The sequence below is a fragment of the Sus scrofa genome, chromosome 15 (assembly GCF_000003025.6).
Source record: "Sus scrofa isolate TJ Tabasco breed Duroc chromosome 15, Sscrofa11.1, whole genome shotgun sequence".
Classification (NCBI taxonomy): Eukaryota; Metazoa; Chordata; class Mammalia; order Artiodactyla; family Suidae; genus Sus; species Sus scrofa.
Genome location: NC_010457.5, coordinates 721,037 through 734,118, shown reverse-complemented (window position 1 = coordinate 734,118; position 13,082 = coordinate 721,037). Strand labels below are relative to the sequence as shown.

At 43.7% G+C, this 13,082-nt stretch overlaps 1 protein-coding gene across 1 annotated transcript in view; it reads right to left on the bottom strand.

Annotated features, from left to right (window-relative positions):
• Window positions 1–13,082, bottom strand: part of NEB (nebulin) — a 219,945-nt gene that overhangs the window by 32,013 nt on the left and 174,850 nt on the right. The window contains 12 exon segments of the mRNA XM_021075466.1: window positions 205–309; window positions 909–1,019; window positions 4,741–4,845; window positions 4,954–5,055; window positions 5,267–5,377; window positions 6,046–6,156; window positions 6,246–6,350; window positions 7,272–7,376; window positions 7,804–7,908; window positions 9,837–9,941; window positions 12,103–12,210; window positions 12,607–12,711. Of these exon segments, the coding sequence (XP_020931125.1) occupies window positions 205–309; window positions 909–1,019; window positions 4,741–4,845; window positions 4,954–5,055; window positions 5,267–5,377; window positions 6,046–6,156; window positions 6,246–6,350; window positions 7,272–7,376; window positions 7,804–7,908; window positions 9,837–9,941; window positions 12,103–12,210; window positions 12,607–12,711 (1,278 nt within the window).

The following is a 13,082-nucleotide window of genomic DNA, read 5'->3' as shown; positions in this document are numbered from 1 at the left end:
TTTTATATTCTGAGAGATGTTACAGTCAGTGGAGAACTGGTAGATTAATGTTGTAATTTAGAAGAAGGCACTCAGACAACAGAAGAGCTTTCTAATAAACCTAGTGTTTCAGTAGCAGAGAAGGAGATACATGTGATCTTAGAGAAGGAATTTAGTTGCAAATGGGTGAAACAAGCTGTTTCTGGAGCACACTATTGAGCTTACAGAACTGGCAAGATGACTGGTATTCAAGACATGATTCATTATCAGAGATTCCTTCATGTCAGTCACAGGCTTGTGAAGTTTCTTCAAATCAGCCTTATACTTAACCTGTGTGAGAAGGTTACAGGGGAGAAAGGAAATCACGTAAGTAGGAAATGGAAAATTGGTACCAATGGAAAACATAATTAGACATCCCATCCTGAAGCAGATGCTGGAGATGGTGATGAAACACCATACCTCATCCACACTAGCCCCAAAGAGGAAGCAACTCAAATGTCCACCAACAGGCAGAGAGATAAACACAAAGTGGTATATACATGCTATGGAATGCCAATCAGCCCTAACAGGGAAGGAAGTTCTGACACCTGCTACAACACGGACAAACCTTGAAACATTATGCTAAATAAAATAAGCCAGACAAAAAAGGGACAAATACTGTATGATTCCATTTACATGAAATCGCTCACAGGCAAATTCACAGAGACAGAAAGTAGACTAGAGGTTACTGGAGATTGTTAGGAGAGGGAAATGGAGAGTTATTGCTGCATAGTTATAGGGCTTGTGTTTGAGTGATGAAAAAGTTTGGAAATAGTCATGGTAGTTGGACAACACTGTGAAGGTAATTAATGCCACCAAATTACATATTAAAATAGTTAAAATGGTAAATACCACATTACATTGTTTACCACAGTTAAACAAACACATACCTCACTTGCGAGATTATTAGCATCTTTCATGATTTTGTAGAGCTGGCTCTCTTTTGGATTGTATTTTGGTGTCTTGCCCTTCTCTTTGTTGAAATTTTCTCTGTATTTAACCTAACAGCAAATGCAAAAATCCAAATTATTCCTGAAAGTCAATTAATTTGAAGGCTGAGGGATAGAGGAAATATATGTGCAAAAGAATATGTGTTATGCATAAAGTGACCATGAAATTTATTATTCAAACTAGGACACATTTAAGAGTAAAAGGGAACACTATATTAATAGTTATATCAGGACAATAGGCAATCTAGAATATGATCAAGTGATATAATATTTGCTTTGCTCATTTTTATATCGTCCAGAAGGAGGAAAGATATTCACCTCTTTTTTTTTTTCTTCTGCTTTTTAGGGCTGCACCCACAGCATATGGAGGTTCCCAGGCTAGGGGTCAAATCAGAGTTGCAACTGCTGGCCTACACCACAGCCACAGCCACACCAGATCTGAGCCATATCTGTGACCTACACCACAGCTGATGGAAACGCCGGATCCTCAACCCACTGAGCAAGGCCAGGGATCAAACCTGCGTCCTCTGGTTCTTAACCTGCTGAGCCCCAACGGGAACTCCAATATTCACCTCTTTTGATGCAGAACAAAAATGTAGGGGAAAAGGCTTCCTGCTAAATTCAGAGAAGTAATCTAATGTATTTGATTCAGAGCATTTTGGTCCTCCTAACTAGCAAAACCAAGAGCTTTTTAGGTCTACTGCTAAGAGTTCAAAGAGGCATTGTAAATGATCAAAAAGGGTGAAAAGTAAGGAATCTGTTAAATTAGAAGAATTTACCGTTATTTTAAAAGAATACGTCATTTTAATTTTTTTAAACTTGGCAAAAAATGGGGATGACTTCTGAGAAAAGAAGAACAGAACTTGGGGCTAATGGCTACAGTACGATTTCAGGCTAGAAGAAGGAAAGAAGATACTTTAGCATAGTGAGAAAAATAAGATTAAATATACTTGCCAGATACATCAAAGTATATTTCTGCTGGCCCCAATACTTACACTATAATGCAAAGGACGAAGTAACTTCAATTTAAAAAAATAAGCTCAATGGTTGGCACTGATAGTTGCTCAATAAATGCCATTTGATTGATGAAAGAGAGAAACAGTCATAATGCCCAGGTAAGATAGCTAAAGAAGATGACTTATTTAGGGGAATATTCAACAGAATAAACTGAAAGTGACAGAAAATTTCCTTGTTGAAAAACAGACTAATGCCTTTGTCATTAGTACACCAAGATCTGGTCACCCAGATAGTTCACTCTGCAGGCATTTTAAATCAGCACCCCTCAGGCTTCATCACCTTACTTCCCCATAACTTTACACATCCAGCAGAGCAGACACAAAATGAGGCCACTCAAATGCTAGGAACAATGAAATCTGCCACAGCAGAGAGAATGCATTCACAGGGCTCAGACTCATTTATAATGAATAAATCTACAGTGGAAATGCACAGACAAGATAAGCATGCAGAACAGTACAGCATGATGAGCTTGCTAAGGAAAGTCAAAGGTGGGGAGCTAGTGTCTGGACAAAGAGAAAACTTTTCCTAAGAAGCCCACAAGACTAGGGCTGATCCCAAGAGCTGTGAAAGATAGAAAGGTAAAGTAAACTAGATGTGCAGAGTCAGATTAGGAAAGAAAAGATGCAAAGGCCCATCTCTGACGAGAATAACATCTGTTTATCCATTTCTTTTAAAGGACACTAAAAATCCCCTTTTTTGTAGAAAATAACTCATTTATGAAAAAATATTTATTTGAAGGACATCATTTCTACTGGGGTCCCATTTCAGTTCCTTTCTCTTCTGGTTTGGTTTTTTTTTTTTTTTTTTTTTTTTTTTCCCTTTGCTTTTTAGGGCTGCATGTGCAGCATACACAAGTTCCCAGAGGCTAGGCGTGGAATTGGAGCTGCAGTTGCTGGCCTACACCACAGTCACAGCAACACCAGATTTGAGCCGCGTTTGCAACCTACACCACAGCTCCAGAGCTACATTGGATCCTTAACTCACTGAGCGAGGCCAGGGATTGAACCCGCAACCTCAGGGAGACTATGATGGGTTCTTAACCCACTGAGCCACAATGGGAATTCTGACAGTCCACTGTTTTTTGTTGGCGATTTCCTATCTTGGTTTCGAGCACTTGTATAGTTCCATTAATTTGTAATAAAAATACTGCATAGGAGTTTTAAATTCAAAAATTTTGTTTTGTTTTGTTTTTTTGGGCCACACCCAGGGCATATGAAAGTTCCCAGGCTAGGGGTCAAATCAGAGCTGTAGTTGCTGGCCTACGCCACAGCCACAGCAATGCCAGATCTGAGCCATGTCTGCGACCTATACCACAGCTCATGGCAACCCTGGATCTCTGACCCACTGAACAAGGCCAGGGATCAAACCTGTAACCTCTCGGATACTAGTTGGGTTCATCACTGCTGAGTCACCATGGGAACTCCCAAAAACTTTTAAATATTGTATTTGCTTGTCATCAGTCATCTGGACTTTCTGTCTCTTCACAATTCTCACTTGTTTTGTCACATGGTGTTTCTACTTCATATTTTCCAAAAGATTGGGATCTTGTGTTTGGTGCTTCTGAAGGTTATACATACAATGACCAAATGTCTCCTAAACCTATTTCTCCAACAAATAGTTGAGAAAACAGACAATAAGGTTTTCTCAATAAGAAGAAGAAGGTAGGATCTCTGAATTGGAGAAGAAATAACATATTCTTGAGCTTGTCTTTCAGGTCTAAAGCTTGCTCTCTGAAAGATCTGGTGCTTGATCATGGGGTCTCTGAGCTAAAGTCTGAAAACCTGTCATAACTCGGGAGTTTTCTAGATGACGGCCTCACAAGGGAAATCAGGTAAAGCGGCAGTCAGGTATGGACACACTTTTGAGTCCAGTTCTCAATAACATGAAGTCTGCTGGAATTAGGCTTTCCCCCTTAGCTACCTGTGCATACCTTGATCAAACACTTATAACCCCAAATTATAATTATTCTCTAGTCAGGTGGTCTAAGGATCCCTACTCACCACTGGTTCCTAGCCCAGCCATTCAATATGTGCATGTTGAAAGAAAAAGTAAAAGTGACTGCATCTGGTTGGGTTCTAGAAGTTAACTTTCAAGAGTCTTATGTGTTAACAAGATCCCATACACGACTCACGTATGAATCAGAGAGAATCACCTTGAGGTGCAACTCTAACTGTCTGGGAGAGAATTCCAACAGGACCACATGGGCTGAATGTTTTTGTCACATGAAGATAGTTAAGACACAAACTCCTAGACACATACCCATAAATAGAAACACAGAGAACAAGAAAGGCCTAGAGATGTTAGAGGAAAATGAGAGAAGGTCCTTAGCACCTTTTTTGTGACACAACTTTTTTTTTTTTTTGTCTTTTTAGGGCCACATCCATGGCATATGGAAGTTTCCGGGCTAGGGGTCCAATCAGAGCTTCAGCTGCCGGCCTACACCACAGCCACAGCAACGTGGGATCCGAGCCATGTCTTCAACCTACACCACAGCTCATGGCAACACCGGATCCCCAGCATCCACTGAGTGAGGCCAGGGATCAAGCCCATGTCCTCATGGATACTAGTTGGGTTCATCATCACTGAGCCACGAGGGGAACTCCTCATGACATCACTTTTCAAAGCTCGGCAGTGTTCTCAAAGACCCAGGCTCTCTTTGGTTGCTCATTTAGCAGTTTCACTTTGGGAATCACTTCTTCCTGCAAGGTTTTTAAAATCTTCCTACATCAGGTTGCTGCGTGCCCATCTATGTTACCTGGCTGCTCAGTGTGGCTGCCTTCTTGGCCATTTCAATGTCTGGGCGACCAAGCATGCTCAGCCCATGGCTGCCTTCCTTGCGGTGCTTGGCTCTGTACTCCACCTGAATCAAAGAAAACCAAATGGGCAGCACATTCCAGGTGGCCCCGGCCTTGTACCACCTGTTTGCAGTGACCTTGGGGGACTGGGTACATTTTTTACATGGCTTTACCTCGCTGGCCTGTTTGGCTGCCTGCGTGGCCTTCTTGATGTCTGGCCGATCAGCCACTGTGGTGTAATGCAGGTTTTCTTTAGCATCTTTTTTGTAAGCGACCTTCATTTGGAGAAAGAAAATGTTTGCTCACTTGGGAGACATGTATCTTTTGAAAAGGAACTTTTTTATGAAAACCAAACCAACCCCACCACCCTATTTTTTAAGCTACCAGGTATAGAAATTCAGGGACCACTCACAAGACCCAGCCCAGCATGCACCAGTCAGGGTTCCGTGGCCCATGTGGCCCCCGAGAATGGGAGGAGGCACTCACGTCACTCTGCTTCTTAGCCACCTCCATGGCGTGCTTCACCTCTGGGGGCTCCAGCATGATGGAGTAGTTGGATTTCCCTCTCTCCTTGACAAACTTCTTCTTGTAGTTTGTCTAAAAAGAGCCAGAACTACTCATGAGAGCAGAGGAAGCTGGGGACAGATTTGTTCGACTTGAGACCCTGCGAGACAATCTTGAGGAAAATCCATGGTTTCCCATTTTGGAACTGGGGTCTCTGACCCATATTCTAGCTCTTCCTTGTCATTTCTGCCCTGGAATCCAGTACTCGAACCAGACACCAATCTTAGGAGAACCAGCTACAAGCAAATGAAACTTGTTCAGTCACCATTTCTACCCTTTAAAAATAAAAGGAACCATCTAGGGCTCATCATATATAATGCTGTGGTGATTAAAGCATCATCCACTAAAATATAGTGGGCAGAGGGTACAGAGATGCCAAGAGGTGATTTTGATTCTCTAAAATCGGTTAGCAGGTTCGTGAAAGGAGAGGCCACCCCTCACTCTCAGTGTTTCCTTCCCCTATTAACACTAGGTGAGTGACATCTTATCTTGCCAGACAATGGCTCCTATGGCAAAACCTGCATCTGCCATAATTGGAAAGCCAATAAACATTGAGTCGTCTTTTAAACCCGAGTTCAAAATTCATATATTGAGGTAAGAGTGAAGTGGCACAAAGGAAAATGTTTGTAAGCAGAAAGGCGGCTTTTTTTTTTTTTTTTTGCTGGATTTTAAGGAAAAGTGGCCTGAGCCCAGTCACTTACGTCACTGACGTGCTTGGTCACTTCCTTGACGTGAACGGTGTCCCGGGTCTCCGGCAGTGTTGTGTATGAGCCCTGGGCCAAGTGCTTCTTCACATGGCGCTTGTACTTGTTCTGAGGGATGCACAGAGAGCTGGTTAAGATGCCTGCCTGGGGCAGTAGACCAAGACAGAAGGCGAGCATATGGACTGCTGGAGGGCTACCTCTGACACCAGATTGCTGACAGTCTTTGCCAGGAGGATCTGGGGAGTATCGGGCACGGCATGGCAGGTTCCTCTTTCCTTGACATGTTTCTCTTTGTATTTCAGCTGCAGGGGTAAGAAAAGTATTTCTTCAGCTCCTCAGAGTCCCCGTATGTTTTTATTAAGCTTCCAAGTTGCTAAATAGAGCTAGGAGAACAGCATCATCAACACAGCAGAAACATAAATCTCAGTAAAAGATTTGATGTTTGGAAATCTTGGGAAATATACAAAAAGGAGTTTCTTTCTCTTTCTCTCTCTCTCGCTCTTTTTTTTTTTTTTTTTTTTTTTTTTTTTTTTTGTCTTTTTAGGGCTGAACCTGCGATGTATGGAAGTTCCCTGACCAGGGGTTGAATTGGAGCTGCAGCTGCCAGCCTCCACCACAGAAACAGCAATGAAGGATCTGAGCAGCATCTGTGACCTACACCAGAGCTGACAGCCATGCCAGATCTCCAACCCACTGAGCAGGCCCAGGAATTGAACCCATGTCCTCATGGATACTAGTTGGGTTTGTTACTGCTGAGCCTCAATGGGAACTCCAAAAAGGATTTTATTTCTTGCAATTGGAAGCTTTACTAACAATCAGAATGGATCTTATGAGGAATCTCTATACATGCAGCCTTAGTTCAGAGCACTTTCAAATATGTCATTGGACCCTCCCATACACTTTGGGAGGCATTACCATTCCCTTTTTCCAGCTGAGGGAGCATAGGAGGCATGGGAAGAGTAGGACCCCAAGAAATGGCTACAGTTCCTTGTAGAATCCAGCCAGGTCTTCAGATTCTCAATTCTGGCTGTGGGAGTTACCTTGCGGTGCAGCATCAGTCAAGAGCAGTCACCTAGCTTTCACAGCTTTCTGCTGCTGCTGCCCTCTCACCAAGTCACTAGTGTTCACTGGGGCAGTGACCTTTTCCTGGGTGCTCCTGGGGACTGGGCAGCAGACGACACCCTAAAGGAGGTTAGGCCCCCTAGAAGGGACCGGATACTTACATCACTTTCTATCACAGAATTCCTCAGGGCCAGCACCATGTCTTTATCATCAGTGACAGAAAGCTTGCAACCCTTGAGGAACTCTCGGTCCAGCTTGTATTCAAACTGTAACAGAAGAAAGGCAGGGGAAGATGGGAAACAGGAATAGGCATGGGAGGAAGCTGGCACTGGTTACAGTCATGGGGAATCCTCTTCTTCAAGGTGCTAAGAGGATTTGCTACCAGAAGTGGGGCAGGGCTTCTTGGCCCCTCCATGAAGCTGGGCTCCTCCCTTCCAGCTCCACAACCAGTGCAAAGCTCTCCTGGTCCTCCCCCGCCTCCCTTAGGACTCAGCCACTTGTGTTTGGGCTCAACCATGGGAAACCAGGTTCTGTGGCCAGGCCTGCTTCCTGAGCTTGCTATTCACACCTCACCACCCTCCGGTCCTTAGATTTCAAATCTGGTGGGGTTAGCACCCTGGACAGTGATTACTGTGACTAAGGATTAATGTCTAGTCTTGGGTGTGCCACACAGGTCTGTGTCTTGTATCTCACATCGCTTTGCTGCAGGGATGACTTGGCGGCCTGGATGAAGTCCGGTCGGTCAGGGGTCCACCTCCAGTGGGCTTTGTTGGCTTCATACTGCTTCTTGTAATCCAGCTATTGTTAACAAGATAAAAAGAAAGCACTTGATTCAGTGGCCTGAATTCACAATCACACAAGTAGCACAGAGGGACTCATCTCACATTTTAACACATGACAAATCATGGCTCTTTATGCAAGAGAGAGACCCACTTAAAACTTCTGTGCAATTGACGCAACTAGTTATAGCCACCCCAGACATTATCTTGTGGGACCCTTCGGCCTCAAAATGGGAGCCATTTTTTTTAAAGGCTCCAGGCAAAACGATTCTTCAAACTCTTAATTCTACCACTGCAGTGTAATCATTTTCAGAGTCAAGTACTTTTTTTCTTTTTTGGCTGTGCCTGTGGCATGCAAAAGTTCCCAGGCCACAGATGGAACCTGTACCACAGCAGTGACAACATGGATCCTTAACCTGTTGCATTATCAGGAAATTCCTAGAGTCAAGTACTTTTAATTTCTAAGTTCAGACAAATTAAAAAAAATCATTAAACCCTTACAGGATTTATTCCATGCCAGGCAGTTTTCAAAGTGCTTTATAAATATTAACTCATTTCATCTTTATAATAACCACACAAAATCAACAGCTGAGGAACTGCCTAGAAGGGCTAAGCATGCTGCTGGTGTGAGGCAGCTAGAGAAGTGGAGCTGGCAGCTAGACATCAGAGGTGCTTGTGTGTTTGCTGGGCTTGTGTCTGAGATGCAGAATTGGCTGCCTCAGGTATGTAACTTCATCTGAGTGTCCTTGGGAAGAGCCCTCAATGTCAGCCACATTTCTTTCCTCATTCTTTTTTCTCTTTTTTTGGGGGGTGCGGTGGGGTCAAGGTATCATTTGTAAGCAGTAAGATACACATGCTTTCAGATATTAAATGTGATCAATTTTTCCCATTTTTTTGTGAAAATTTTCAGATATATAAAGAGTTGCATGAATCTTACAGAGAATACCTATACACCCACCATCTAGGGCCTGTCATGTACATCTTACTGCATTTGCTTTGTCCCAAGTCTGTCCTGCTCCCCATCCCTCAGTCCATTCTCAGGACACTTGTAAGCTACTTGCTAGCCCCTAAAGGCATTTCAGTTTGCTGGCCCAAATAAATAACAATTCTCCCTGACATTAGTGGGCATTTGTTAGGATTTGTTAAGATCTTTTGTTATATGACTATTTATATGTATAATACAGAAATAATAGATAAATAAATAGATAATATATATAAATATATAATGATTTTTTTCTTTTTCAGCCACATCCACAGCTATAGAAGTCCTGGGCCAGGGATAGAGTCCAAGCTAGAGCTGTGACCTATGCCACAGCTGCAGCAACACTGGATCCTTAATCCACTGCATCTGGCCAGGGATCAAACTGGCATCTCCATAGATAGAAGCCAAATGATTGACCCACTGTGCCACAGTGGGAACTCCCCGTTCATGTATTTTTAGGAAGTCAATACTCATCTAGATGCACAAAATGTTTCTTGGTTGAGGCCTTAAGATGCCCCAATCATAAGGAAATGAGTGAGCACAGGGAGATGTGAGCAGAAGGAAGGTCAAGACCAACTCCTGACGGCACCGAGCAGCTTAAGGGTTCTCTAGAGCAGGCTCTAGAGTTTGGGGCATAAGAAGAACAGAGAGACTGGAAACACCTTTTAAAATGTAACCTTCATTCCAGAATTAGATCTTCTACTTCTCTGTGTCCTAACATGGAAGCTGAGCTAAGCAAGGGTAACATCCATGGCACATGCTTGAGCCGCCCTTGCTCTTCCCCACTCTCCTTTGTGAGAACCGAGGGAGGCATTTAGAGTTCAGTGTCATTATTCCTGCTCTAGGGCCAACCTTTGATCTGGACTCCCCAGAGCTCAACCACCTGAAAAGATGACCAAAGAGGCCATGGGTCCTGCAGCAGCTGATAAACCCCTATTAGGCTTGGGGGCATTTCCAGTACTTACATTGGTGTTGACTTTGTAGGCATCCTTGGCTGCTTTGATGTGAACAGCATCTGGCTCAATGGTACAGTTGGACTTAGTTCTTTGGTAAACTTCTTTGTATTTTAGCTGTGGGAAGAAACACAGCTTAATTTTTTATAGCAGCCTACTAAGTGTTTGAAAAAACAAGAAATTAAAACCATAGCTATAGTACACGATGTTCCTTAAGACTGAATAAATCTGTTGTGAAGAAAAGATGCAGCCATGCAGCTATGCAGACTGTACTCCCCTGTCTCAGATCTTAAAACCAACTCCACAGGACACATGGTCACCAGTGTCACCATAGGATTTATGTCCTCTGACTTGCACTGAAAGGGACAGCTAGACAGCTATCCACGTGTGGTTTCCCCTCTCCAAATCAGAAACTCTTGAAATCTTTTTTTCTGTCTTGCTTTTTGGCGCTGCACCCATGGCAAATGGAAGTTCCCAGGCTAGAGGTCAAATCAGACCTGCAGTTGCTGGCCTACACTACAGTCACAGCAATGCCAGATCTAAGCCATGTCTGTGACCTACACCACAGGTCATGGCAACACCAGATCTTTAACCCAATAAGTGAGGCCAGGGATCGAACCTACATCCTCATGGACACTAGTCGGGTTCATTACCCCTTAGCCACAATGGGAACTCCCCACCTTTGCTATACTTTCTGGCGCCCATGAAGGCAAGGAGTTGTGTTTTTTGTTTTTTAATGGCCATACCCATGGCACATGGAAGTCCCAGGCCAGAGATTAAATCCAAAACACAGCTGTGACCTATGCAGCTGTGGGAATGCCTGATCCTTTAACCTACATTGGGCCAGGGATTGAAGCCACGCCTGCAGCTACCCAAGCCACTGCAGTTGGATTCTTAACCCACTTTGCTGTAGCAGGAACGCCCAGCCAAGGAGTTTCTTTAAAATATTTAAGCTATTTTTTTAAACCAAAATGATGATAGTTTTCTACCACAAAATCTAGCTATGTATATATTGACAATTTATGAATATAACTTCTCCTCAAATTCAGTGTATTAGAATTTTTTTTTTTTTTTGTCTTTTTGCCATTTCTTGGGCCACTCCCACGGCATATGGAGGTTCCCAGGCTAGGGGTCTAATCAGAGCTGTAGCTGCCAGCCTACGCCAGAGCCACAGCAATGCAGGATCCGAGCCGAGTCTGCAACCTACACCACAGCTCACGGCAACGCCAGATCGTTAACCCACTGAGCAAGGGCAGGGACTGAACCCGCAACCTCATGGTTCCCAGTCGGATTCGTTAACCACTGCGCCACGAAGGGAACTCCAGTGTATTAGAATTTAATGCCTACCCTCTTCTCTTAAAGTTTAAAAATGCAATGTGCTGTAAAGTCTATTGTCTTGGAGATAAAGATTATAGAGTATTTTTTTTTTTTTTGTCTTTTTTGTCTTTTTGTTGTTGTTGTTGTTGTTGTTGCTATTTCTTGGGCCGCTCCCACGGCATATGGAGGTTCCCAGGCTAGTGGTCGAATCGGAGCTGTAGCCACCGGCCTACGCCAGAGCCACAGCAACGCGGGATCCGAGCCACGTCTGCAACCTACACCACAGCTCACGGCAACGCCGGATCGTTAACCCACTGAGCAAGGGGCAGGGACCGAACCCGCAACCTCATGGTTTCTAGTCGGATTCGTTAACCACTGCGCCACGACGGGAACTCCAGATTATAGAGTATTAATAGACTTTACAGCACATTGCATTTTTCAAAATGGTCTCAACACTGTCCCCCTACCCTACATGTTTTCCTACAATGTGACCTTGAATCTGGGTGTGCACTGTGCTCAGTAAAATAATGCAAAAGTGACTCTGTCAATTTTAGGAGTAGCCCTTAACTGGTCTGGAAGCTTCTGCTGCTGCCTCTTGAACCCATCCACTCTGCTCTGAGACATCCAAACCATGTGGAATGGCCACATGCAGGGGTTCCTGTCTACACAGTAGATGAGCTCCCAGCCCAGCTGTCACAGGTGCCAGCTCTGAGAGTGAGCCATCCCCGAGGCCCTGGCCCCTGAGCTGCCACCATCTGCCTGCAGCCCGTGGAGGAAAGGATTCACCCAGCTGGGTCCAGTCAGCTCCCAAAGTGGTGAGCAAAAAAGGATGACTGTTGTCTGAAACCAGTATATTTTAGGGTGATCGTTACTCAGGAATAACTATGTGGATCTGGGTCAGAAATATCACATTAGAAAGAGGCCAAGGCAAGAGGGGCTACAAAATCATTCTGGAACTTACATCACTGACTTCATCTTTGACTTTTCGGACATGCAGCAACATGGGTGTGTCATGGATTGTGGTGTAGCCTCTGGGTTTAGCCTTGTTGTATTCCAACTTATACAGAATCTGAAAGAGATAAGGCAGAGAGAGACAGTATTATACATCTCAATCTACATCATGATGCAATGTAGAGATATAAATGCAATGCTCTTGTTATCATCATTGAGTGTCTGTAAAGGAAAGAGGACTCTATAAACTCAACAGTGCTTTCATGCCTTCTGCTAAGGTTCCAGTGCCTTGAAAACAAGGTGGTAGACAATTTGGTTGGAATGATTGTAAAAGAAGAGTCTTGAGCGTTGTGGGACATGTAGCGTCCCTGCCTCCCTTCCACTAAAGGGCGGAGTCTTGCAAGCATTGTGACCACCTAAAATGCACCTCCGTGTTTGCAAATTGCTTCCCGCCTCCCCCCTCCTCCCCCCCGCTGCCAAGTTCAAGAATCCATCCAGCATGTCTTATACTTACATCACTAATTTGTTTGTTGACTTTTGTAGTACGCAAATGTTCCGGAGTATCCACAACCGAGGTAAACTTGTCCTTTGTTTTTTCATAATTTTTCCTGTACTTGATCTAAATTGTAGAGGAAGAGAACAAGTTAACTTGAAGTAAAAGGGAGGGCTTTCAGGGGTTCTAGTTTTCCTATTGAGAGAGTCCCACAGCATATAGCAGGCTTGTTATATAAGCCATAGATGTGGGGTGTGGTGACATGGTTTTGTAACTGGAAATATTTAATATAAATCTGTATTAGTTGGCAATAGTAATAATAGAGTGAGCAAATAATAATAGTAATAATAATAAATGATGTTTTCCATATAATTTTATCCATGTGGAAACTGAGGCCCAGAGAAGTTAGGAGACTGAGTTAAGAGCCCATGTAGAGTAAATCTCAGAGCCAGGACTGGATCCATGTTCTCTGGACTCTGACAAGTAATGATTCACTC